Raw genomic sequence first — 27,876 nt, 5'->3', positions numbered from 1 at the left:
TGAAGCCCACTTAAAGACTTCAGCAAGATTTGCTTCTATTTCCGAAGGAAAAGAGGAAACAATTACATGAAAAGAATGTGACAGATATTCAGTATACATTCATAGAATTTGATTGGATTACACAAAGTACCACGCCATGTAATCAGAAATCTTGCTGACAATTGGCCAAATCATATGGCCGAGCTTTGACTGCTGTATTATTAAGCTATACACACTTCTGCCTGCTTCGAATACTGTGCACTCAGCATCATCCATGATCTGATACTTCAAACTTTACAACTCTTTGAGAGTAATATTCCCTAACCTTTTATAGCATCATTGGGTACAACTACAGAGATGTTCAAAAATCATCTGTAAATCCTCAACCCATAGAAGAGGATATCAGGCATGCATAGGGTCTTCAGAGCACAGCCTGATCACAAAACTCCATCCCCACATCACGGGTGTGTTCTATTGAGCCGACTGCTAAGAGTTTACTCCAGCAGTTTCTGATTCTGAGGAGCATTTTGAAGCCATTTCACTTTCAAGATGCTACATCAGAATCAATACAAGATACCCTGTATGCCTGACAATTTCAGGCTCAAGGCATTGAGTCACCAAAGCTACTTGCAAAACAAGGTACTAGGTGCCTCTTGAAGAAATGGAACTGCTGGGGCTTTTTTCATCTTCTCCAGATCTTGGTGAAATAGGATTACCTGTGGCTGATCTTTCAACCACTCGAACATTATACTGCTCATGAACCCTTGCCTTGTTTTCTTGCCACCATAGCTCTGCTTGCTTTTCACTGAAGCGTTTTCGACTGAAGCATTATAATGCCAATAGTTAGTATCTGTATGCTTTGATGATTCCATATGCATTCAAACAAGTTTAGGCATGAACATTGAAATAGCAAAATAAAGTTGACTAAGTCTGTTCATAGACAAGGAGCACAAAGGGCATATGACCAAAACTGCACCCAATTAAAAAAGAAAAAAGAAAAAAAGTTCACCTGAACCTCACACGCTTGAGGTCTCTGCCACCACCTGGCAAAGACATAAGAGTAATGTATACCCCTTGCTCATCTTGCTCAACCCATTCTACTCCTGGTTCTCGCCCATTCTCCAGTGGACCTGGGTTCATAGCAGTCCTGTGATGAACATCTGACCTTTCATCTGGAGTCCTGCTTGGAATTTGGTTCATGGCTGCTCTTCCATAGGCATGAGCAGAACCATCTTCTACAGAAACTGGGTTCCCATTATTCGCAACAGAATCAGGAACATTTCTCTGGCTATATGTGAAGTTGCCTCCATTAGTATCCATACCATAGGGAATGGGAGGAGGCCGTCCTGGAGCATCTGTGTGATTGACTGGCACTGGTGCCAACCTGCTATAACGATGAAACTCTCCTGGAAGCCTCTCTGTCATACCCTTGAGCTGTTCACCATGCAGTAATGGCGTCAAAATCATTATCATAACTGGAACATTAAGAACATATTCATATACAACAAACAGCCAGGTATTTGAACAGCAGTGTCTTGAGCAGAGATGATATCAGCCATTTGCAACATACACATTTCAGTAGATGAGTTAAATACTGAGAAAGCAGCCAGGTCAATTTCATTCACAAAAAACCACATATTAATAAGACTACACACCAACTGTGAATGCATTTCATAGATCTCTGTAGGAGTCAAACAGTATTCAAACAGCAAATTTTCAAGAGCAAAGAATACCATCCACTTGCAAGCTATATGAATCCGACAACAGGCCAATTTTACGTGGAAAAAGAAATGATATATTGCAAATTCTAAAATCACATAATCTACACACTGCCTGTGAATGCAGTTCTTAGATCCTGAACAAGTCCACACTGAAGAGAAGCGAGATACTTCTAAGAAACTAAGAGAACCAAACAAAAGAGGAAAGAGGAAGCATTGCATCCCAGTCCATTTCCAGAGGTATATGCCCATCATGTCTGCCAATATTTGGTTTTGCCTACTTTGTTCACCAATTAGATCACTAGCACGTTTTAAGCTGAATGAACACATGCCCAAAACCTTGATTTGAAATTGCAGCTTGGCCATTGACTATATTTTCTGAGTATCCATGTTATCATGAAGCATTAAGCAGCCATCTCAAGACCTTCAATCCTTTATTAGTGAGGACTCCAAGAAAATTCAGTAACTTAATGTAAAGACATTTATTTCTATTTTTATTTTTTATTTTTTAAAACCACACAGTTCATTGTGTTTCCATTCGCCTTTGCAGGACTTGGTAGGGCACTAGGCAGCCAACAAGCACCCTTTGTCCGATGCCTTGTCCTCTCTAGGGTGACTACTTGGAGTCCCTTCATAAGATATCCATCGCCACTATAGTCTTGGCAGTCCACTAGGCAACCACCATGCACCTTTTGTCCGATGCCCTCCTTGCTTTGGGATGAGTCCCCTTAGGTAATGGCATTCCATGCTGATTAGCCTCTTAAACGACCCCAAAACATGCTTATTTGATGAAAAACACGAAATCGGTGTACGGTTCGAGAGAGTTTCCGTGAAACCTTATTTGGGAGGGTCCATCTACATCTATAAATATAGACAAGCGGCCCCCATTCAGTCTTCATCCCTTCTATGCAAGTTTTTCATGTTCACATGAAGATTTTTGCCATCATCCTTCCTCCATGTGGCTATCCAACCTTTGTGACCGTTGCCACCACTCCATCTGTTGCTCCAGCCCCTAGCGACTACCCTTTCAACTGCTGCCTGCTGCCTGCTGCCTGGCACTTCTTCACTCCAAATAGCCATTGCCAGCCCCAGACAACACCTCTTCTGCTATGTTTGGCAATTTCAGCCATCACCAGCGTTCTCATGCATCTCCACTGTTGTCGCCAGGCATCCTACTGCTTCCAGTGATCTACGTTTTGGTCTTCTATATCCGCCGACGCACTCCAACTAGTAGTTATAGCACTCAGGATCCATCTTTGGTGGACATCACACTCCGACACTCAATGCTCTATCCTTGAGTATTCTATACACTCTTGCATTCATTTATTTTATTGATTCATTCACTTCAGAGTTATCCTTCTCTCTCTGTTTGTGTTTGTGTTTTTTGCATTTTTGAGTTTTGCATTATGCTTTGCGTTTAGGGTTTAAGTATTGCATATCACTATCTATGTCTTTGTGTTTCTGTCATGGTTGTACACTCTGTGTTTCCTCAATGCAAACCCTAGCAATGAAGACATTGTCTTCGCAACATTTGCATATTTGAGCTTATAATCAAACACTAAGCAAAGCAATAAAATTTTACGTCCTCGACAGACTACCCCTTGAAATCCTTGCAATCGTCCTTGATTGCATTGCAATATGCCAAAGCATCTATTGTCACTACTGGAAATACATACTAGCATCGTAGTCAAACAACATGTGCACCTATTGCTTAGCCATGCTTATGCCCTCTACATGTGAAATTCCAATCATTTAGACCAGCTACAATCCACACACATGAATTATAATCGTTGTCACTACAATAAGGAATGCATCCACATGCCAAAACCCAACATTGTTCTAACTACCATGTGGTGGTCTACGTGCAGTGAAGGTTCAATATTTAGCAATGGCAATGGCGGGGAGAGAGAGAGTGTGTGTTTGTGTGAGTGAGTGAGCAACAGTAGAGAGTGCGAGCGTGTGAGATGCACAACGTGTGGGTACAAAGAGTTGTACCTCTCTTAGGTTTTTGTGATAGTTATATGTAAAGTACTAAAGTACAAGTGCTAAGGGTGTGTTTACACCCGAGCATGTATAAAAGGCATAGTGGCCCTTTATTCCCAACAACCTCCCACCTAAAGATAGCGTGCCTAGAGGTTGAGAAAAGAATCGGCTAAGTCTAAGTATATACAAAGCTGAAATACATATACTATCCAACTCCCATCATTTGTCAGCAATGGGCAAACCGCTCTGCTAGAAGCCCCTTCATGAGAAGATTTGCACGATTATCATCTATATATACCTTGACAAGCTCAATGCTTTAGCTATCAAATACATCCCTAATAAAGTGATACTTCACTTGTATGTGCTTCGTCTTTGCATGAAAGACAGGATTTCGTGCTAGCATGATAGCACTCTGACTATCACAATGAAGGACAGGAGTCTTAGTAATGCCAAGCTCTCCCACCAAACGTGAAAGCCATAATGCATCCTTGCATGCCTCAATGGCGTGGCAGGTACATACTCTACCTCTATAGTAAACAATACAACACACTTCTGTAGCCTTGAGATCCAAGAAATTACTCCCCCTATGAAGGTGAGTATGTACCCTAAAGTAGACTTCTTGCAGCCAGTATGACCAGCTTAGTCTACATCTGTAAGGCCAACGACAGATGCCTTCTACTTTCCAAATCAGATGCACAAATCCTTTGTGCCCTTAAGATATCTCATGATACCTTTCACTCCTTCCCTATGCTTTCTACAAGGATATGCCATGTATTTGCTAACCACTCCCATTGCAAATGTATGTCAAGATATGTAGCAACCATAGCATAAGTCAAGCTACCCACAACTGAAGCATATGCAATCTTGGCCATTTCAGCCTTTCCATCATCAAATATAGGGCTATCCTCCACACTAAGTTTCACATACAGAGACAATGGTACACCAATTGCTTTCCCCCCCTCCATATTGAAATGCTGCAAAATCTTGGATCCATACTCTTGCTGTGATAAATAAAGAAGACATTTCAATCTGTCCCTGAATATACGCATGCCAAGAATATGATTTGCTTCACTAAGATCCTTCATATCAAAGCTACTGTGTAGGTTTTGCTTCAATATGTCTAACGTATAAGCATACAAAATCAAGATAATAAGGCTGTCATTTTCTGCCTTCTTGATATATAAGCAATGATCCACTTGACTTCTTTTAAATCCTTGAAATTACATAAATGTATCAAACTTATGATACCATTCACATGGTGCCTATTTCAGCCCATACAAGCTTTTGTTAAGTTTACCTATCTTTTCTTGCCCCTTAGCCACAATAGTTGTTGCATATATATATCCTCATGTAGATCACCATGTAAGAAAGCAATCTTTACATCCACCTGTATGAGTTCCATATCTTCACATGCAACCAAGTCCAATATGGATCGCAAAGTAGTCATGTTGACTACAGGAGAAAAGATCTCATCAAATTCAATATGTTCATGCTTGTACCCTTTTACAACAAGTTGTGTTTTGTACTTTGGTGAGAAACCAGAAGTGACCTTCATCTTATAAACCCATTTGCATGGTAAGACTTTCAAGTGCGAGTGTCTTTTCCTTATGTGAATAATGATCTCTTTTGCACGTGAATCAATCACTGCATGCATACAGTGACACCATGGCATACCAAGCAACGCATCACAACTCTCAAGAGGAGCAATGAAGAACTCTTCGTTATACACATATCCCTGTATATGCAACCAAAGCTTTCCAATGAGCAATATAATGAGCTCTACATGACCTTTACATGCCATTTCAACTTTCCCCATGGGTCCTATTTCATCCTCTCTGATGCCTAGACGAGTGTTGCTAGGTTAACACAGATGAAGTTGGCTCATGCGCCATTATCAATGAAAATCAATTCATGCTTATCCCTAATTTTACCCCACGCTTTGCACAACTCAATAGCATCATCATTGGATTGATCACTAACACCATCGAGCACCAATCCCACTGATGTTTTGGGCTTCTTTCCCTTAGAATCTCCCTGGTGCTAACACCAAAGTATCCATTGGATTGGCACTTCCATGATGGCCTTGCATTTGCATTCCTTGCCCCATAGATACCAATTGTTTTGCTTCATTAGCATCCATAGTTACCAAGGCTTTCTGAAACGTATGATATGAAACACGTTTCATAGGTTTCATATGAGTTTCACAAAATGTTGAAAACGGGTTTTATTCTAGATATAAAAAAGTATGGAAGTTTTATATACATATACTAAATGACTCATGTGACATTAGAAAATACATATTGACATTATTTATTATTCCGTGCAATCCAAATGAACGTTCAACATAGCATCAATATTTGCATGCATCAGGGTCCACTATCCATGCCCAATATTAACTTTAGCTGTAAAGGGAGCCATCAATATATGCAATCATCATGGATAATAACTAAAAATAAAACTCTGACAATTAATGCCAATATCCATGTCAACATGTTCAGTAAATCCATGATAAACGATGATTACAAAAGTCCCAAGACATTTAGGATACCGCATAAATAAAAGTTTAAATAGGTGTTCATACATTTATAAAACACCTAGGTATGAAACGAGTTTCCTAACCTTATGAAACGGGTTTTTGGCAACTATGTTAGCATGGGAGCTTCAAGTAAAGGCTTTGGCATTACCTTCAATGCACCTTGCTATCCCAAAGGTGTAAAAGATGACTTATTCTTCTTGCCCTTGCTATCCTTCTTTGGTGCATTCAAAAATCGGGTGAATTGACGATCCTTTGCCAATTCAGTAAAGAGATTGGCTGTTGTTCTCATCCGATTCTTGAACAGATCATCAAATTCCTCTTCACTTTGCTGGTCATAAGTCTCATTATGCCTTGCAGGCCTTGCATCTTGCCCAATAGCAACATTTTCAGCTTGTTGTCCATGGTTTGAGCCTTGTCCAAGATTAGGCATTGCATTTCCTTCTTCCCCATGTGAGTATCCATACTAAGAGGCATCATCACTGGTTGATTCCATCTCACTGTATAAAGACATATTGTTGTATTTCTTAGCTAAGAGCAAAAATCAGCACCAGCATAAAGTTTTGGCTTGCAATCAAGTGCCTCAGGCCCACCAAATCAAAAGATTGAGTGGTATCCCAGCAATAGAACCATGAAACTAGCCTTCCTTGAAAAGGGTGGTAATTCCTTGATCAAGCACTTAATTACAACATCTAATAAATGAGCATAAACCGAAATAGATACATTACGTTATCAATCGTAGACAATAGACACTCGATTGGCCCCAAAACTAGCGCCCCTTTTAGTTGAGATTCCACAATATCCTTTATTGATCCAAACGTAAAAAGAATGGGGTGTGTTCAACAGGTGAGAGTGCAGAGAGAGTGCAGACTTGAGTTCGGTGTGTACCAGTGTGGCACACACAAAGAATAAAAGAATGTATTTATACTTAGTGTACAGTACACTCAATACTCGCAAGGGTATGGTCACATATACAAGTAAATATAGTGCAAGAAGTGTAGCGAAAGGCCTTTACATCCAACACCTCACACCAACTTCGAATCGAGACAAGTAGATATAGCACAGATTCCCTCCCCTCGGAGGACAAGATTTGCTAGCTGTGTCAACTTGAGCCAAAGATAAAGGAGTACTACTTATGCATATGCCCAGTGTACTATGAGATCCAAGGGTGCTTCCATTGCTTGTTTAGAGAGGGATTTGGGCCACTATCTAGGGTTATGGATTTCTCGAATCAGAGATGTCTCGGGCTCTTCTTATTGGAGCTACTTTGCTACAGAGAGCACCTCTTACGGACCCAACAATAGAGATACGGAGCCACACACCAATATACACTAACAAAGTTACATAGAGTATCAACTACTCCCTCCACTAGAAATCCTCATTGGTCCCTGATCGACACCCCCACCATGGGGGACCACTCTAGACACAGCCAAAAAGAGAGAAAAGCCCGTCACCCATGCCCAACCAGTCCACAACCTCACAAGAGGCATCATCTGCAAATACAAAGGATACCACACTGCCACCGGGCAACCCTACCTTGCCACTTCAAGCTCTCTATGCTAGATAGACCCATAAGAGACATCTTAGGATGAGTAGCTTAGACATCATTTTGTACTCATCAGCTATGTATTGTTCTGTGTTTATTCTCTATTTAGTTAGTCATACCATTAGATGGCAGCTTTTTCAAGATATCGAAAATTTCCAACTTCTTAGATGTAACATTTTGGTCTCATAGGCCGATTTGGCCTTTTGTAGACATTAATATAATTATCCTTCTCTCTCTCTCTCTCTCTCTCTCTCTCTCCAATTGTCCTCATCAATCATCCTCATTATCTCATGGCATCAACATCCCAAGCACAGGGGGTAACCACTCGTCGAGGTGGTCATCATGGCACAAGAAGGAGCCATGAGTTCAGCAAGGAGTCCAACAAAATGCTGCTGAAATATTCTGAAACTTGATTTGCATTCAGTTTTTTTATGTTGGGTCGATTGAGCACATGCACTAGTGCTCTAAGACAGCTCTTTATCAGTGACGAGTTTACTTCATCACCAACAAAATGCTGCTGAAATATTCTGAAACTTGATTTGCATTCAATTTTTTTATGTTGGGTCGATTGAGCACATGCATTAGTGCTCTAAGATAGCTCTTTATCAGTGATGAGTTTACTTCTTCACCATTGGCTATCACTGCTGCACGGATAGAATGCAAAGAATTGGCAAAGAAGCTTGTGTTTTGGGAGAATGTGACACGCATTGATGCTATGGTGCAGCCAACAATGCATTTGTTGAGGCTTGCGGACAGTATGCAGCCATGCATTGGCAAGATCTATGAGGCCATGGACAAGATGATAGACAAATTGAAGAATTTAGTGTTGAGATTTAGGCAATCACACCCAGTGTGCCTCTTTGTATGGAGCAGTTGGGCCAAGGACATACAGGCTTACTAGATCCCATAAACACAATGGTGCATAGTGCTACCTATCCTGAACCTATAAAGCATTGTACTTTCCTTTCATTTTGAATGCAATATATGATGGTACTTTTGTCCTTTCAGTAAAGTGTCTAAGTCATTGTTCAACCACACAAGATTGTGTTTATGAGTCCAAGTCTCAATCTTGAAACCTAATTCACTTGTGTGACATTCTGTCTTCAACTTTGTGTCTTCATGAGTTCACTCTATGTCTTCAAGCCACCATAGCCAAGCTCTAGATCCATGTTTTTCACATGGTATCATAACTCAGTAGAGCATGGCTTAGCTCAACTCAGCTCTTCTCTCTACTCTCTCAGTCTCTCTCTCAACCTCAGTCCAACTCAGTGTCAGCTCATGACTTCATTTTCAACTTTATTTTCATCTTCCACCTTGTGGCAGCCATAGCCAGGACTGCACCTACCCACCTTGGAGCCTCTCAATCTCTTCAACCAGGCTATCTCAGCTGAAGCTTTCTTCTAGGAATATCTTCCTGACCTCAAGGCGCTTCCTCTTGACACCTCAATCATAGACATTGGTGATCTCTGACTCCAGCATTCTGAAAGTTTGTGCTCGCTGTCCTGATCATGCTGCCGCCTGGTCGTACGATTCGTGCTCCTTCTATACACAACGCTTCAACTTGCGACCATAGGGCTTCTCAAGTACCGCATGTAAGCTCTTTCTTCACCAAACAGTTTGTCAAAACATTGCCCCTACATGCTGCACGAACTCAAAACACGGTCACCTACTGTAACCCTAACAGAGAAGCCATAGCTCTTTCAACCTCAAGCTTCTATTTCACTTCATTTTCTTACTCTTCTCAGTCAATTGGAGTTCCTGCCACTTGATCTAGAGTTCTTACTCAATTTCTAGCAACCCTTGGACATCAAACCAACAAGGAGGGGACATTTTGGAAGATTCAAGTTCAATCCAAGAAGATACAAGCACAGTGTCCATTGACACTCATCTAGTGCTTTTAGCACTTGTGTCATTTGACACAATCAATATTTTCCCTGATCAAATCTGAGAATTTGGTGCTGATTTGCTGTTGTTCAAGCCACTCCAGCATGGGCAAAGACTATCCAACAGTTCGCTTCAAAGGAGTCAGGTTTCATACCTGACAAACCGCATCAAGCTCATCCTGATGAAGAAAGGCCTATGGGCCATCACAAATGGCAAAGAGAAGAAGCCCCGAGATGCGGATCTTGCAGCTACTTGGCAAAAGAATGATGGCATTTGGAGTTGGATAACAGCTACATCCATCATGTGGATGCTTGTGACACGTCCCATGATACTTGGGATAGATTGGATCCTTTGATGCACGGTCAAAGTTCTCAAAGTATGGTTTACTAATTGAATTTTTTCGACTTGCATGAAGCCTCATACTACATGGAAAGTCTTCTAATCCAACTTGCAAGAAAAAATCTGAAAATTGATGAAGATATATGTATTGGTTGTCTTTTCTGCGTCAGCCTCTTGTGTTTACCATATTTGCGGTGTGCCCACACTCTGCAGGTGGTGCTCACTAAAGCCTCTACACGCTTTGTGCCTTTCTGGTTGTGATTGAGAAGGGGTGTTGATATTTAGGCAATCACACCCAGTGTGCCTCTTTGTATGGAGCAGTTGAGCCAAGGACATACAGGCTTACTGGATCCCATAAGCACAACGGTGCATAGTGCTACCTACCCTAAATCTATAAAGCATTGTACTTTCCTTTCATTTTGAATGCAATATATGATGGTACTTTTGTCCTTTCAATCAAGTGTCTGAGTCATTGTCCAACCACACAAGATTGTGTTTATGAGTCCAAGTCTCAATCTTGGAACCTATTCACTTGTGTAACATTCTATCTTCAACTCTGTGTCTTCATGAGTTCACTCTACGTCTTCGAGCCACCATAGCCATGCTCTAGATCCGTGTTTTCCACATTTAGAGCCCGATGCAAACAGATATAAGTCCATCCATGACTTGTGCATCAACAGATGGAATTTGTACTATTCTCCCTTGCATGCAATAGCGTTTGTGTTGGACCCATAATTTTAGGGTGGTAATCAAATGAAAGATAAACAAGTGCAAGCAGGTTGGAGGACTATCCTAGAGAGAATGGCGCCAGATGTTGATACGAGGAAAAATATTAGAAATCAGCTAGCACAATATAGAGAGCAGGAGGACTCTTTTGGCTTTCCAAATGCACTTATGGACCGTTTTAAGATTGGGGCAGCATTATGATAGGCGGATTTTGGTGTTGATGGTAAGCTGCAGGATTTGGCCATTCATGTACTTAGTCAGTTGGTAATTTCATCTTGTCTAGAGCAATTGTGGAGCTCCTACAGCCATCTAGCATTAAAAATAACGAATCACCTTGGCACACAAAAGGCAATGATTTGGTTTTTGAGTGCCAACTTGCGTATACTTGGTAAAAGCATGATTGCAAAAGCAAATCCTTTTGTGGAGTAGGAAGAGCAACAAACGGAAGAGCCAGAGGACCACCATCAAGATGAGGATGAGGATGATCAGAGTGATCATCGTGACAAGGAGGTTTCCAAGTGATGCTTGCAATGATGGCATGAGTGATGACCCATTTGATTTGTCTTTACTAAAGCCTCCATGTATCTTGGGCCTTGGCATTTATGATATGTCATTTTGTCATTTTGATTTGCAATAGTCTTGACTCTTTTTCTCATTTGACATTTTGTATTTACCAAAGTAAACTATCTACTTCAATCACGTCTGACTTTTATATCTTTCAACTTTGTATCATTGAAATTTCATTATCAATGCTAACTTGTCAAATGAGTCATGACATATGTACTTGGCATTCTCTACAGCTTATTTTTACTATATCTTAAAAATTAATGAGCTTTGTACTTGCCTCGGGGGATGGCCCCCTAGGCTATTTGTATCATGTTAACAATTATTTGTATAAATTAGTGTTAAGTTACACTTTCTTATGTTACTTTGATAATGCACATTGTGGATAAAGGTAAAGTTACAAAAATTATTAATTTTTAATGTATATTTTGAATGTTGTTTATACCATTTCAATCCCCCATCCCTCACCCCCTTTTTTCGACCATCCTCGTCCCATCCCCATCCCATCACCATCCCTATCCCTTGTCACTTGTGACTATGGACATGGCCTGTGGTCACACCTAATCCTACTACCAAGCTTTCTAAGAATTTTCTAGGTTAGCCCTTTGGTGAGCATACTTATAGATCAGTTGTACGGAAATTACTCTAGTGGATTCATACTAGGCTAGACCTTACATACTTAGTGTCTTTACTCAGTCAATATTTCAATGCACCTAAGATGTCACATTGGATTGTCTGTATGCATGTGTCGAGATATGTTCAGTGTACTTATTCATATAGACTAACTTATGGTCATGGTTTGCTTTTGCAAGGATACATTGATTCAGACTAGGTCGGAGATCCCGACACCTAGCATTCCCATGGTGGCTCTATCTTCTCTTTGGACACGGCTCCCATTTCTTAGTCAAGCCATAAGCAAAAGACAATAGCTATTTTCACCACTGAGGTAAAGTATTGGGCCCTCTTTGACAGTATCATAGAGCCTGTCTGCCTAAGGGACTTGTTGGTACTGCTTCATTTTCCATGTGTCTCACTGATTATCCTTTACTGCAACAACTAGAGTGCTATTGCACTAGCTAGTAACCCCATCATCAATCTATGAATGCGACACGTTGGTGTACAATACCACTTCACCAAAGAGCAGATTGAGCTAGGCACCATCCGCCTAGAGTTTGTCTTTATCGAACAATTTTGCAGACATTTTGACCAAGCCGATCAACCATCCAATTCTTCAGTATATTATATCTAGAATTGGCGTGGATATAAACTCCCCTACTACTTCAAATTGACAAGGAGAGGGTGATTTTCTCTACCTTTTCCTTCCACTTTAAGAGGAAACAACTTTCTTCTCTTGAGAGTGACATGATTTTGATTCATTTATTGCTTCACAGACAGTTATTTTCTGTACATTTTATCATTATTCACATCCTTTGGATGACTATGATTATAAAAGGGTGCTTGGGCAAGTGAACAATTCCCATGCAAGGGCACTACCTAAGTGGCACCGTTGCATAGCATTTTGCATGAGCATGATGACTTGCATTGATATTTGCATTATCCAATACATTGACATTCTTCTTATAAACATACATTTATGTGCATTTATCCCTTTTCCATTTAAGAGTGGTCGACTCTAGATCCATCATATTCACGGCAATTCGCTTGGCAATCTCCTAGAGTAGTTTTTCTTGCTTGCTTCCATCTTTTCTTTTTGCTTTTCCATTTGCTTTTCCATATACACCCATAGCTTCCTTAGCTTTTTTCCATCGTCACCAACACCCAATGGTGGTTAGGATAGCTTGTTCATTTTGTGATGTGTTGGGTCTAACCATCCCTTTTATTCTCCCCTAGGGAGACAAATTACTTAATAGGACAAACACTAATTAAAAAACACACTTAATGCTACAACTCACACAAACACACACATAAGTCCACTGTGGTCCCATCTGCCTTTGCAAGTCCTATTAGGCCACCAGGCAGTCAACATACACTCTTTGTCCAATGCCTTGGCTTCTCTAGGGTGATGCGTCTACCACTAGACGATCATTTGTTGTTGTTGCGGGTGTTTGCCCATCTATCTCACTGATCCGGCCATCACAAAGCTGCATTTGCTGCTGCCAGACATTAATGGAGGCAGCCTCTTGCGTTTCGCAATCCATCAAACTACAATACACTCTTTAGCTCATACTCTTTGCCCTGGTCCTTGAGAGTTAAGACACGAGAGTTCGAGGTTTAGTGTTCACCTTGCATACTGTGTTTGCTACATGGGGCATCGTATTCATTATTCAAATTCTTTCACCTTCTGTGTTCAATGTCTTTGTGTTACTCTAACCCTAACTGTATTTCTTTATCAGTCTATGCATTTGTCGTATGATTGTGTTTGTTTTCTGTAATCAAGCATTACACCCTTGTGCTGTTAACATCATCTACTTCAAAACATACATGAAACTCAATCCTTCCCTTATTGTCCATGTAAGACTCCATAGACAATTTATCATCCTTTACTCAATTGCACACATCGCCATCAAACACATCATTTAATTCACAAAAACCTCATCAAACATGCAAAAAATTATGTGCATACTAATTGCAAAATATCACTATTCAATTTTTATATCTAAGGACAATGCAACAACAAAGGCAAATTTACACTACGTGAAGCTGGAAATCAAACCTGTGCTGTAAGTGACTTGATGACATCTTTTGCAGCTTTGCATTTAGCTGCTTCCTCTCCTGCAATATTTATAGCTTCTTGTAACTGGCGTGCTGAATGCTTCAGTTCAGCTTCCTGGAGCTGACAACGTCGAGTGAGATTCTCCACCTGTAAATATTGGCTCAAGTTATCAATGGCTCATGCATATGGTATGAGAAAACCTATGACAAGAGCGGCAATGCAGCTAAAATAATTTCAATACGAATGGTCTACTCACTGCAACTACATAAATTGTCAATTTGTATAATCATCTTAAGTACTCTTTTGGCCAATACAAGAAAGGACTTGGTGCAAACAATAAACAAATATAACACGGAGGAAAAGATACATCTCTGATCAGCCTAGCAAATTAAGAAATTGTTTTAAGTTATCCATGTCTTGAGATTTTGTCAATCTGTAAGACTGAAGTAAATGATGGTCATCCTTTAAAGAAGAATGTATACACTAGTATGCCTTTGACGAAAGAGATGTAAAACAAAATGGTCATCTGAGCATTGAAGCATGGCTGAGAGGTAAGAAAATGGCTATTCACGTGCCATATCTGCTTTTGCATGATAACCATAAACTTTTGCCTTTGCAGTGGCACAAAAACAGGAATAGAGGTGCTAGCTTTAATTCCATGTAGGCAATGTTGCTTAAATGTGTGGAATAGCATTGACTTTGCACATCACATGCAGCAGTATGTAAAATAAGAAGGTACACCAAATACATTTTTGGCAGCCTTACCTAGCAAGGTAACCACATGCAGCTTTTAATATTTATGTTAAACCACAACAATAAGAAATTTAGGACAAGTTTGGATAAGATCCTAGGAGTTTTGGCCATTGATCCTTAAAAGTCATATGTCCGTTTGATTTACAACTGTTAAAACAGGCAACATCTTATCCACCACTAGATTTCATCTAAACCTCTGAAGTCGCAGTAATGGGCACCTCTTGACAGGCTTTCTTGTATAATATTTTCCACTTTGGTACCAATAATCAATGTGAACAGCTGCTTGTGCATCATACTGGTCAACTTATGCATGATCCCCTCAACTCTCATGTTGGTTCACCTTCAATTGGTTTTTAAGACCTGTAAATATTGACATTCTGGATCTCACTTTACATGTTACTGTTACTATTAAGTTCTCCCACCTAGACTCTTAATGATACAATAAGTATCATGCTATTAGCAAGTTGGATGAAGCTGTAGTATTTATGCCTGAAGCATGCAAGGAGTTTTGAGAGCCCCAGAAACTCTTCAAATCCCTTGTAGGGAAGATGCAGATGCATGCTTCTTTGACTACTGGAGTGATTGCGATATAACAGAAAACTGTACATCTCACCTGTGACCTTAACTTCAGAATCTCCTGTGCAAGACTTTCATTTGTTCTCTTCATATCATCTTCAACAAATTTTGGAGATGTAAGACCCATCAAAGTTGGAGTAGGGGTCGTTGAACGAGGAGGACTTGATCTTCTTGAAGGTATAGGAGATGTTGCTCGGGACACTATTCTTGATTGTGGAACTGAAGCAGACATAAGCCTTCTAGGTGGAACTGAAGGAGGATAGTGAGAGAATCCATTCCTAACAGGTGAAACACGACTGCTAGATGTCTCGGACCGCTTGCTGCGCTTTGAGTATGACTTGAACTCATTAAGCTTAAATTGTTCAAGAGCTGTCAGCTTAGAAAGAGCTGGCTGAGACCTAGGTATGTTTGGATCCCATTTCTCTTGTCGGTCCTTGCTGTCAGCAGGTAGTCGTCTTGCAGTGCCCATTCTCTTGCTTGCAAATCCTGGAAATGTTGGACTAGTTTCAGCTGCTTTCTTCAATTTTGTGAAGCATGGATCACAAACACGATAGGGTTTGTTGGGATTTCGAGCCATCGATGCCTTCAGGGCCTTTTTGGAGCTGCATGCATGGCAAAAAACAAGCCCACAATTGTAGCAATTATGGCGCTTTCTGGTAAAGCCGAAAGGTTGCCTACAACCAGAGCACATGGAATGATCAGCTCCAGATACTGACTTGTGGAGGCAAATGGCTGCAGTGAAGCTAGAACCACAAGCAATGCTTTTTACTTGTTTGTCTTTCAAGGCTTCCACTAAGGTTGGAGTCTTCTTGTCTTCGTAATCTCCATGTCCCAATCTTCCATTGGCTCCTTTGCCCCAAGTATATACTTCGGTCTTTGATGTTAAAACTGCCACATGAAATGCACCAGAAGCTATCTCCTCAACCAATGCATCACGAAGACACCCCTCGACTTGTCTAGGTGTCTTTCCATCTGCATGAGGATCTCCTAACTGTCCATACACCATACTTCCCATAGTAAAAACCTGACCCGAAGTTGTGAGGGATACAGTTAAGCTATGCCCACAAGCAACTTGGCGAAAATTATGTTCGACTAGAGCTGCTACACAAGTTGGCACAAGCTTTTGTTCTTTATCTCCATGGCCAAGGCGACCTTTGTCACCATCTCCCCAGGTGAAAAGCTTTCCAGATGAGCAGACACTAGCACTAGCAGAGCCCACCATGACTTCAACAACTGCAGCTGTATGCCATACACCGCATGCCACTGCAACAGTTTTCAAACCTTTCAAAGAGTCTACTTCTCTAGGAGAAGATATGCTTAGCCTGTCACCATGTCCAAGCACACCAAAAGTGCCCTCGCCAAATGTGAATAGCTGTCCAGATGAAGTAACTAGCGCTGTGTGCCAAGGACCACAAGCAACAGATGCAACCCGCAACCCTTCTAATGGACCATTGACTCTCTTAGGCATCCAATGACTAACATCACTGCCATGGCCTAGCAGCCCAAAGTTGTGAGTACCATCTCCCCAAGTGTAAAGCTCTCCAGAAAGGGTAACAGCACAAGTATGATATTCACCACAAGCAATCAGTTCTACATTGACATTCGCCAGTGCCTCCACAAGCTGAGGATGTGAAACATCAGCATCAACTCCATGTCCAAGGCGCCCTCCAGACTCTTCACCCCAGCAGAAGACCTCACCCTGCTTGGTGACCAAAGCAGCATGCCTGCCTCCACAAGCAATGTTTTGAACATCTAAAACTACAGTAGACTCCATGGCCTTGGGTAAATCTGCATCCATCTTTGCTCCTATTGCTTGACCAACTTTATAAACTCCACCACCTAACAATCCATCACCAACTCCCTCTCCCCATATGTACACATCACCCAAGGTATCCACCTCATCCTGTCCCGAACCCTGACTTGAAGAGCTTACAGCACTTGACATACTAACTCTGAAAGCTTCAAGAGATGCTGTGCGGATTTGTGACTGCACACTGTCAGAGCCTATATCAGAGCCCATGGAGTGTACAGATCCACCAACAGAACTTGACTCAAAAAAATTTTTAGTTCTTGAGGGGCGCAAGTCATCCTCTGATAAAGCCTTTCCCAATCCATGGCGAGGAGGACTACCATATGGACTTGGGCTACATTGCGCTTCTCCAGATTCCTGAAACAAAAAGATTGACAAAATTCAGGACAGGAATTAAATCGATGGTAATGCAACGCGGAAATACTACCTAAAAAACTTTTATGTGCATCTTCAAGTTTCTTTCTTTTGGGGGCTGATTTATGCGGAAATATCATTCAGGCAAAAACACAAAAAACAGTCATTCAAACTAGTACAACCAACCCTGTTTTGCCAGAATACTATAGCCTGAATATGCTATAATGACCATTGACAGCTTAGGTGAAACTCACAGAACAAAGTTGACCTGATTTAAGCTTTCTGTACTGCCAAAAGGCGAACTTAAGGGAGAGTTCTTTCTGGTATAACCAACTGGGCTATTTGCATCAGAAGAGGCTGCTCCATCACTTTTTGTGTCGAGCTTCCACTTTCTGTTCTGACCACCAGCAATGAGTGCTCTAAGTCCTGTGAACCAGACCTCTGCTTCCTCTTTGTCCTTACATATCTGCAAATTGCAATAAACAAATAAGCATTCCAATTAATCATTATTGCCTCAAGTGGTAACTTGCAATATTACAATTAGCTGAGAAATTTTTCTCAAGGATCCCAAGTCAGCACAATAAAATATAATCACTATATACACCATGCAAACCATTCAAGGCTTTACCAAATCAAGGGATCGGTCATCACAGATCAAAGAGAAGGACTGGTACTCTTTCTCTGGGCGAGGGTACCGCTGGAAAATTGCCTACAATGAGGATAGCCATACAAATAAGAATGCCTTCATTGATTTTGGAAAAACATTGCTTATGACGTGATTCTGAACATGTCATAGCAATATTATCACTCATTCAACAGTCAAATCAATGAATCAAAATCACCCCATGCTACTCACAGTACGCTGTCCAGGTACAATCCTGGAGACTGAACTGAGTCTGAGTTGCTTTTCTTCTTTGCCAGAGTACCAGATCAGTGATGACTCATCCTGCACATTGTAAAAAATGTTCGTGTCAAACTGAATCTGCTTTTCTATCTGAAATTGGCAGCTGCAAATGCATGGATGGTGACTATGTGTCTTACATTCTGAAAGGAAATAATCAAAACAAAACATGAGTAAGTGCTAACAAATTAACCCCTGCAATAAAAGTATCACTCTACCACTTTTTCTCTATCTGTTTAAGAGAATTTAGATTTCAAGTTAACCAAGAAACTGAACATAACTATCCTCATGGCCATACTTACATTGGAAAGTCTGAAAGGGCAGAACTTAGGCTTTCCTCTACGCCCATATTTTAGTAGGCATGCTCCTTTCTTCAAAGCAATCACCGCCTACCCATGCAGCAGCACAGCATAAGTTAATTGCTTTCAAAAATATACATTATATAAATTGAGATACGAATTTGACAACCCAGACAAAACAGTGATTGAAAGTGTGAAGTTCCAAACAAGCAACTAAAACGAACTAGCATGACCAAAGTTGGACATGTTCCATTCATAAAAGTAGAGAGACCAGTGAACTATGTGTACAGGAATTTATAAGGAACTTGGAATTCCAGAGAAGAGGTTAAGCAGGACAGGGATGGGCAACTAGTAAACCTCTCTACATGACCAGAATTGGTGTCTGGCCTCTTAAAGATATCCATATGCTAAACATCTTAACATTAGTAGACCAGAACACACTAATAAGGAAAAGTGGTCAATAATTTAGCAACAAGCTTTTCTTTTTTAAGGCATTATTGTGGACGGATATGTACACTGTAAGCAGTGACTTTAAAGTTTATATTCATAACATTCAATTATCAGCATCATCTTGTAAGGGAATTTTTGTGATAACCCTAGTGATGATCATCAAGATATAGGAAGGCTGGTGAACTAGTTAAAAAGGCAGTTCTATAGTTTGCTATGCAAAGAGGCGCCCATCAAAAATGTGACTTCATGCCAGAAGTGCAAAAACTAGTAAAGCAAGAGACACATACTAAGAAAAAAAGACTCTTCCTTCTTCAAGGGATTTCGAGAAAATATGCCTACAAATTCCATCTTGGTTATCATGATTGAATTGAGTAATTAACAGCATGTTAGGTAAAGGTGGGGTGCTATATCACACTAAGGACTGATGTCGAGATGCCTAACTCAGGATTGCTCTTTCTTTACCGAGTTTATAGACTATATGGACTTTCTACTAAACAGGTCATTCATGATGGGTTAGAAACCTAAAAAGTCAATTTGGAAGGGCCAGTTTGTAGAAAATTGATCTAACTCTCACTAGAAAGAGAGCTGAGAATACTTACTTGGATGGTCAGACCAAAGAGCAAATCAAGAATTTGAGGAGAAATTGTGTACAATGTGTAAAATATACTTCATTCATGTGAACGTGTGGGTTTCATACTGGGCTCCAAAAAGAAACAAAAAATTGGCTCATAAGTCCCTTCACAATCTGCCTTCTATGGTACAAATACCCAAGAACATCATTCATTTCATGCAGTTTGCATACAAGCATATTTTCAATCCTCATTTATAATGACCTAAAGTTTTTAAAAACCAGGGTTCACTGTAAGCCATTATCAACTAACCCCTTGTTCTCATATTGTCTTGGTTATACATTGACAAGGAATCTTCTCGATTCATAGATTGTGAGGAGCAGAGCTACTACTAGTGTCACAAGACAGGATGTTTGCTGCTGATGTTGCAGCTTATTTACAACATTATGCAGCCAAAACATCCATGGAATCCACAAACATGCTGTAAAAATTGTTCGGCACAGAGAAAGATTGACACAAAGAGCCTGCACCAACACCACACTAACCAGTTTGGGACTCCCTTGCATATCATATATGTCAAAGTTCACAGGAGCAAGAAAGCTTCAAGCGTAGTATTACACAATTCCTTTGACAACTATATCTCATACCCACAGCCCATATGCCACAAACAACAAAATTACTTAATAAACGCCAAAAATGACGATAGTGACCAAAGCAACAAAGATATAGTTCTGCGCATCAATTCTGCCACAATCAAAAAGCATAAGGAGCATTAGTCCAACAACACAGCCACACACATAGAAACAAGGTTTTGCAAGGTTTAGAGGCAGCAAGGCTTTGCTCATGCACTTACCCTAGGCTGTCAAGCTACATCAAAATTATCCTGAAACTTAACCTCACATTATTGGCTAAATTATTTTCACTCTCAACTGCCCCAAAACTTTTTGTACATTAATTTGAATATGATACAGAACTCTAAGAGCTTTCAATAGGACAAATGGCTAAAAAAGTTTAAAGTTCTATAAAAGGGTACCAGTGTGTGACCACCCCTTCATTTTAAATCATCCCACTCTATCCCTTGTTCATGTTTGCTTGCCTTCAGCCTTTGCTATCTTCTCATCACCGACATTTCAACATCATCACCTGGCAACCAATTGCTGCTACTGACATTATCATCCATCTGTAGGAGTGAGAACATTCCCTCCTGTCATGCGTAATCGTGCTACTGTCTGGAAGCCCCAGCCCTGTGTTTACCGATCCAGCTACTGCATTTTACCCTGTTGCCCTACTGCAACAGCATCTAGAATGATCACAACAGCCTACAGCCTGTGTTCACCCTGCTGCCCTGGTATGATTGCACCTAGAGTCTATCACAACAGCCTTCTCTATCTGTCTTGTGTTGTGCGACACTTCTGACTGCATCCTCTGCCTCAGAACTGCTGTCTTTGACAGTTTCCCCTGTCATCCAGCTGGCACAGCTTTCTTCATCAGATTCGAAATCAAGCTTTGGTGGTTTGCTGCATTCAGGATCCATTCTGGACGGCAACAGTCTCCTTCAGCTTCCCTCGGCCCACTCCCACAAGATTGGCTATTGGACACTCCTGCACTCCTTAAGTATTCATTGTATCACACAAAGTATACTCGATTGTTCCTAGCGTACTTGGTTAATCATCAAGTTCTTGTTAAATCATCCATTCTCTCTCTCTCCTTTTGCGCTTTTCTAGTTCATTTTTTCATTGTGTTCTTGCATTCTGTTTTCTTTGCAAACCCTAGCACATTCTCTCATAGGTAATAGACTGCACTATGCACCTAGAAGCCACTCCTACCCTTGTACTCTTCTTGGCTATCGTGTTCAATCCACTTCAAGCACTCTGATTTCCAGCAGTCTATCATGGTATCAAAGCATCAAGTGTTCTAAGTACTAGTGCTGATAAGCACAGATGGCTTCCTGTAGGAAAAAGACTAGGAGTGATGGCCAGCAGCAGTGGCAATGGCAGTGCCGTTACTCCTTTGCAAACACCACAAATTTTTCCACCTCCTTTCACAGAAGGCAAACTTGATGGGAGCAACTAGGCGCAATGGCCAGCAGCAGTGGCAATGGAGGGGTGGCTACTCCTTTGCAAACACATGAATTACTAGAAAAGGGGCTGATACAATTTAGCTCATCTCCTTCTTGTTCACCTATAGTTTTGGTGAGAAAAGAAAAATGATAGTTACTACACATTTGTGATAATAGAGCTCTCAATAGATCCCTATCGAAAATAGCATACCAATTCCACACAGATATGAGATTGAAGATTAGTTGTCCAGTAGATCTACCTTTAGTCACATTGACTTGAAAAATGGATATCATCAAAATCGTTTGGTACCTAAAGATGTTCATAAGATGAGCATGTAGGACTTCGTTTGGACTGTATATGCGACCTGTGCGTCTTATGGATTGACAAGCACACCTATAGTCAACTGCATGATGTACAAAATTTTCAAGCCATACAGAAATTTCAGGCATACTTTCTTGAATGACATCTTGGCTTCCTCAAAGAACAAAGGAGTACACTGCCAAATTATTTATATCCAAAAAACTAATCAGCACAAGCTGCAAACTAATGCCGAAACAGTGATTTCTTTCTTACATTCATTGTTTAACAGTATAATGCCTCGGAGGATGGTAGAAGAAGCATACATGTAGATCATTTAATACTTGGTTGGCCTCAACTCATAAATGAAAATATGATGAGAAGTTTCCTTTATATCCTCTCATTACAGATGCTTTGTCATGAATGTTCAGCTCCCCTACATAACTTCATGGAAAAGAATATATATTTCCGTTGGGATCACAAGCAACAAGAAGCTTTTGATAAGCACAAACAGGCTATGAGTTCTAGTCCAATGTGGCTGTGTGAAATCTAAGGAATGCTTCCTGTAAATTGTCGTGGGAGATGGGGAAGAAGAAGAGCAAAGTCCAATAAAGGGGGGTAAAATTGGGCAGACTGCGGTACCAAGTTATGCCTACACCTCAAGCACCTCACTCATACCCATGCCACCACATGTGGATCAAGGCCAGTTTTTTCTCACCATTCCAGGACTCCGTAACATCCCCTCAGATTCACTACACTGAGTACCACAAAGTAGTGTCCCATGTTGAACATTTTGAAGGGGTAGGCAACATGATCATACTAATTTATGTCCCATCTTGAACATGTTGGAGGGGCAGACCACATGATCATACTTATCAATATGCCTGACAATAGCACTTGAATGTGTCAACTTGCGCCAGACAAAATATATGTCTGTAACACCACGCAATAAGGCATCGAGTGCAAGTTTCTAAGCCTGAGAACAGAGTCTCATGCTCCGACACAGTTTGAATCAGCATATGGTTATGTTGCTTGATTGCGTTGTCGTCTTTTACACACAAGTTCTCTTGGAAACGAGCCAGCCAGAACTGTTCAAGTGCAATCCATTGCAGCAATCAGGAAGTGGTAGGTCTTTGACCCAAATTCTCACCAACTTCTTTACCACCATGTACTGTCTACAAATTATTCAGCAGCAGTACCCTTTGAGCTTATTGTCACGACTCACCACAAATTGCAAACTCAACATGCTTCACAATTAGCGCATGAAAACTGCAGCATGTAAGCTTCATAATTGCCTGTACCAGTTGTATTGGTTTTGCTGGAATCCCTACAAGTTCCCCAATGGAACACTCTGAATGCAGGACTTATATAGAAACCACCCCACACTGACACGTTTTGCTTGCGAGCTTAACAGCCTTGTGCACTGAAAACATGACAGAAACAGAGTTTTCAGTCCTCTTGCTGTGGGATCCCAGCTCAGATAATCAATTGTAGGAGGTATGGCCAGCATGGGATTAAAATGCAGTAAAGAATTTGCACAGAGCACACTGACACGTTTTTCTTGCGAGCTTAACAGCCTTGTGCACTGAAAACATGACAGAAACAGTGTTTTCAGTCCTCTTGCTGCTCAGATAATCAATTGTAGGAGGTATGGCCAGCATGGGATTGCAATGCAGTAAAGAATTTGCACAGAGCACACTAGGCAATGAAAGTTAGGAGGGGAACGTTAACAGCTAGCCAGAGAAGTTTTCAACAATTCGGTCTGAGGCCCAAGTTTATGAATCAAAGATCAAATTGTACCTGTTCAACATCCCCCCTCCCCAAGTTCATGAATTAAAGACCAAATTGTACCTGTTCAACATCCCGCTCAATGGGACCGTTCCGCGACGGATCTGCCATGCGAGGGTGCTGTTGAAGCTGAAAACAACGGCATCAAAGTCCTGCTTGCTGTTATTATAAATCCTCAGGTCGCTTTGGTGCTTTCCAACTGATCCACACAAGCACAGACACCTTGGTGCTTTCTTCTACTCATCCTGAAGGCCCTTTCTGATGCAACAGCCAAAATTTAACCTGTATCTTCTTCTGAAAGCTCATTTTTCCACGCAGGAGGTGATCGATCTGGAAGTGTAGTCGAATCAGGTGTAATGCAGGAAAATCGGGAACCTAAGGGCATCCAGCCGCTGTCCGGGGTGCGGAGAAACCCTAATTCTGCTGTTGGTGTGCGGATAGGGAAGCTAAATTCTACTTTGGTGCAGGTTCTGACTATGTCAAAGCCAAGTAGTGCTGTCTGATCTTCTTCAGTGAGGTCCTGGAATGGCTGTTAAGAGAGAGAGAGACCGTTACATTTGATGTCTACGAGCGACAGGGGATGGGATGCAAGCAGGGATGGGGGGAAAGAGGAAGGGGAAGGAGGTGGGATCGGTGTCGAAATTGGTCTGCCCATTTGTTTCTTTTTTTTCTTTTTATTTTTTATTTCTTCCTTTTTGGTTGCGCTGCGAGTGCGGGAGTGCTCTCTCTCTCTCTCCCCCTCTCTCTCTGTCTGCGTGCTTTTCTGTTGTGGATGTTCCTTTCTTGTTCCAACTTTAGGCCAGGTTACGAGTGGAAAAGTGATGGAGCCCATGGCGCAGCAGCAAGACCAAAACGGACACGCATACCGCCACCATCACCACCACTACCACCACCAAACATTGAGAGACAGTCCCCCCCCCCCCGCGCACCCCGAGGTCCTGGGGGTTTGCACACACACAGACTCGAAGTCAAGGGGAAAAAAATGGAAATTTCGATGCAACCAGCCTCCGGAATGCCTCTGCTGAAACCCTAGCTAGAGGCGGCCTCTGACGCAAGCAGCATCAGCTTGATATTGATCGTGGTGTCTCTGTGGTTATGCGATCGGCAGCAGCCATGAGACAAGGGGATGCTTTTGGAGTTCAGGGCATGATATGGTGAGAGGACCATCGCAACACAGAAAGAGAGAGAGAGAGAGGAGAGAGGAGAGAGGAGAGAGAAGAGAGAAGAAGGCAGGCAGGCAGGCGTCTCTGGCAGGCTTGTACTTTTCCCGTTATTCTTTTCTGTATAAAAGAAAAGGAAGCTGCACCGTCAGAGTCCCCTGGGACAGGGAGAGTCGGGAGAGACTCTCATCAAAAAGCTAGACGGAGACGGAGATGGTAGGGATATAGGGAAGAAGACTAGAAAGGGAGCTCCCAGCCTCCCTCTGGTTAAAAAATTTTTCAGGAGGGGTAAGAAGATAGATGATGATGATGAATTGACAGCAAAAGGCATATGATAGTGGTGGGGAAGTGAGAATTTATGTGATGATCACAAAATGCAGGGCAAGGAGGAGGAGGATGATGGTGATGGTGATGCAAGAAGCAGCAATGCTTGTGGTAGATGATTATGACAGTTCTCTCTCTCTCTCTCTCTCATCCAACAGCAAACACATGGTAGACACTAGACTGTAGACAGTCAGCAATCAAATTCTTGGACATTGTTTTGATTCCCTCTCTCTCTCACACACACACAAAAGTCTCCTTCATGTTAGATCGATGTAACAGATGTAATTATTATCATTATCATCACATCCCCCCTAATTCTTTTCTACATGAATATACACAGTTCACTGTTCATAGGTCTAGTTCCTACTTCATGCTAGATCAATGCACAAGATGTAATTATCATCACCATTATCGCACACATGCTTTTCTGCTTTCTGAAGTCAATATAGATAATCAATCCACAAAGCCTTTCACTTCCTGGCCAGTGGCTCTTATCGGGAGGATGCAAATGTAGGTACATCATCATCCACAACAGAAATGTGATATATTTAGTTATTTCGTTTGCAGTCATCCGTCACCCACTCAAGTACTCACTGAGAGACAGAGAGAGAGAGAGAGAGAGATGAAATTTCTGGTTTTTTTATTTCTGGTTTTTTTATTTGGAATTTCTGGTTTTATGTTTGAATGGCGCGATCGGACTCTCGGAGGTTTCCACCAATTTCTTTCTTTTTTTTTTGGCCATTTGTCATTATTTTATCGTTATAAAATTGGGGGTGTGAAATGGCTGCAACGTGACCCTTTTCTGTGCTTTTTCTTTTGTTATTATTATTTTATAATCATGCGTTGGAAACCGAGATTTGGGAAAAACTAGACTTTTGACGTTTGTGCCGGGATGCTCTTGTCGGAAAGGGCAAACAAGTTTCATGCATTATTTAATTCAATAATAATTAACAATGCGGTGTGTGTGTTTGGGGGGGAGGTATGTGGTTTACTCCATATTAATAAAGGTAGGCCTACTCAAGGAAGAAGGGGGTGATATCATCGACCCATAAAAGCATAAAATCAATGAACTGTCTGTCTCTACTCTCACTTGCATGTGTTGTTGGCCCTTTATGACATGTCTGTTGTTTGTTATTCTTTGTTTGTCCTTTGTGCAATTTTGGCAACACGCGTCGCATTCGTTTCGCCTTTTTCTTTTTGAAGAAAGGCTGTAGAATATTGTGTTGAGAAGTTAAAATTTTTTACAAAGCTTGAACGATTCAAAAAGAGGCTTTGAGAAATAGCCACACAATGATGTTCAAAACCGCAGGGACTTAAGTATGGCATTTTAGAATGGTAGCAATAATATAACATGGATAAGATGTGCCTAGAACAAGTGTACATATGAAGTAATAGAGTAATTGTATCCCAACAACTTCCCTAAACATTAGCTCAACTAAGTGCACAAGAAAAGCTTCATTTTTCTATCTTGGACTTTTAACCTCCATAGCCAGCCTAGCACCTACCTTCACTAGAGGAGCTCATGTGAGAAAAGGAGGGCATAACTTGCCTTGCTTCCTTCTAGAGATCTTGTCCTCAATTCATGGTGCAACATCCTAGCACAAAAGACCCTGACATTGGCGTAGCAGCATGGCATTGTAGAAAAAGCAGAACTGGTGCACTTTTAGATAGCGTGAACTTTCAAGCTTGCAGCACAGGCAACACATGGTGCAATTTGTTGAGCCATCATAGTGCATTGATAGCCCCACTAGTGGGATATCCTTCCACAAGAGGACTGCTCAAATCCTTGCCCATGAAAAGAGAAATCTGTCAAGCCCTAGCTATGGGTTTTCAAGCAGCCCATAGCCAAGAAGCTTCAAGCTCTCCTATTTTCATTTTTTTCACTTTAGGAGTCATTAATAGTGATTCTAATCATTGAAACATATTCTTTGAAGCTTGTTCTCCAGATCTAGGAGTGGCTCCAACACTCAAGGGACATCAATGAGCTTACCAGGAAGTTAATTTTCAACCGGTCACTCAAGCATATCACTAAGCTTAGCGTTAGTGTTATTAAACACTATTGATTAACCTTCTAATCACTTGCTTGTTAGATATTTGTTAAATTTGTTATAATAATGTTGACCATTATCCTCATCCCTCATCTCATCTTGTAATACATTACATTTGAGCCTACTACTTATTAATCATTTTATTTGCTTTCACACTTATATTGGCCATTGTGTAAAGGACTAAACACTACTATTGCCTAGAGCAATCGATAAGTCCTTCCTATCATGGCCATGGCCTATGTTGATGTTAGACCTCAAGTCTATAAGTCTGATGGAAAAGACTTTCACCCATGGCAAGTATTTGTGAAGTATAAAATGATGGAATGGGGCTAAAGGCCCTTCATCAAAGGGACCAAGGCTATTGATCCATCAAATCCATTTGATGTAGAATATGATGAAAGAGCCCAAGCCATAATCATGATTTATCTAAATGAATCTTTGATTCATCACATTGACCAACTCTCCACTACCAAGGAGAAATGGGATGAGCTTAAAAAGCGTTATGGGTCTAAAGGAAAGAACTCTAAAATTTTTCTTATGA

The 27,876-nt window shown here is 41.1% G+C and overlaps 1 protein-coding gene across 1 annotated transcript; it reads right to left on the bottom strand.

The window, feature by feature from the left end:
* Positions 1 to 67: 67 nt before the first annotated feature.
* LOC148032496 (PH, RCC1 and FYVE domains-containing protein 1-like) lies at positions 68 to 25,151 on the bottom strand. The gene is made up of 9 exons (XM_087683172.1): positions 23,867 to 25,151; positions 18,643 to 18,729; positions 18,296 to 18,385; positions 18,068 to 18,148; positions 17,708 to 17,905; positions 15,313 to 17,442; positions 13,947 to 14,093; positions 989 to 1,413; positions 68 to 799 (listed from the first exon to the last, which is right to left on the bottom strand). The coding sequence occupies exons 1-9, from the start codon at positions 23,912 to 23,914 to the stop codon at positions 622 to 624; spliced, it is 3,384 nt and encodes a 1,127-aa protein (XP_087539298.1). The 5' UTR covers positions 23,915 to 25,151; the 3' UTR covers positions 68 to 621.
* Between the last annotated feature and the right edge of the window lie 2,725 nt (positions 25,152 to 27,876).

This window comes from Lygodium microphyllum, chromosome 8, assembly GCF_053477565.2.
Source record: "Lygodium microphyllum isolate KBCC chromosome 8, Lygodium_microphyllum_v1.1.10, whole genome shotgun sequence".
Classification (NCBI taxonomy): domain Eukaryota; kingdom Viridiplantae; phylum Streptophyta; class Polypodiopsida; order Schizaeales; family Lygodiaceae; genus Lygodium; species Lygodium microphyllum.
Note: the sequence above shows the minus strand (reverse complement) of the source record. Positions and strands in the feature narration are given on the sequence as shown.

Coding starts and splice junctions, on each gene's coding strand:
- LOC148032496 (XM_087683172.1), bottom strand. CDS start 23,914: ATGGCAGATCCGTCGCGGAACGGTCCCATTGAGCGGGATGTTGAACAG. Junction 18,386..18,642: donor GCCCTTTCAGACTTTCCAAT/GTAAGTATGGCC, acceptor TACAATGTGCAG/GATGAGTCATCACTGATCTG. Junction 17,906..18,067: donor ATGACCGATCCCTTGATTTG/GTAAAGCCTTGA, acceptor TGCAATTTGCAG/ATATGTAAGGACAAAGAGGA.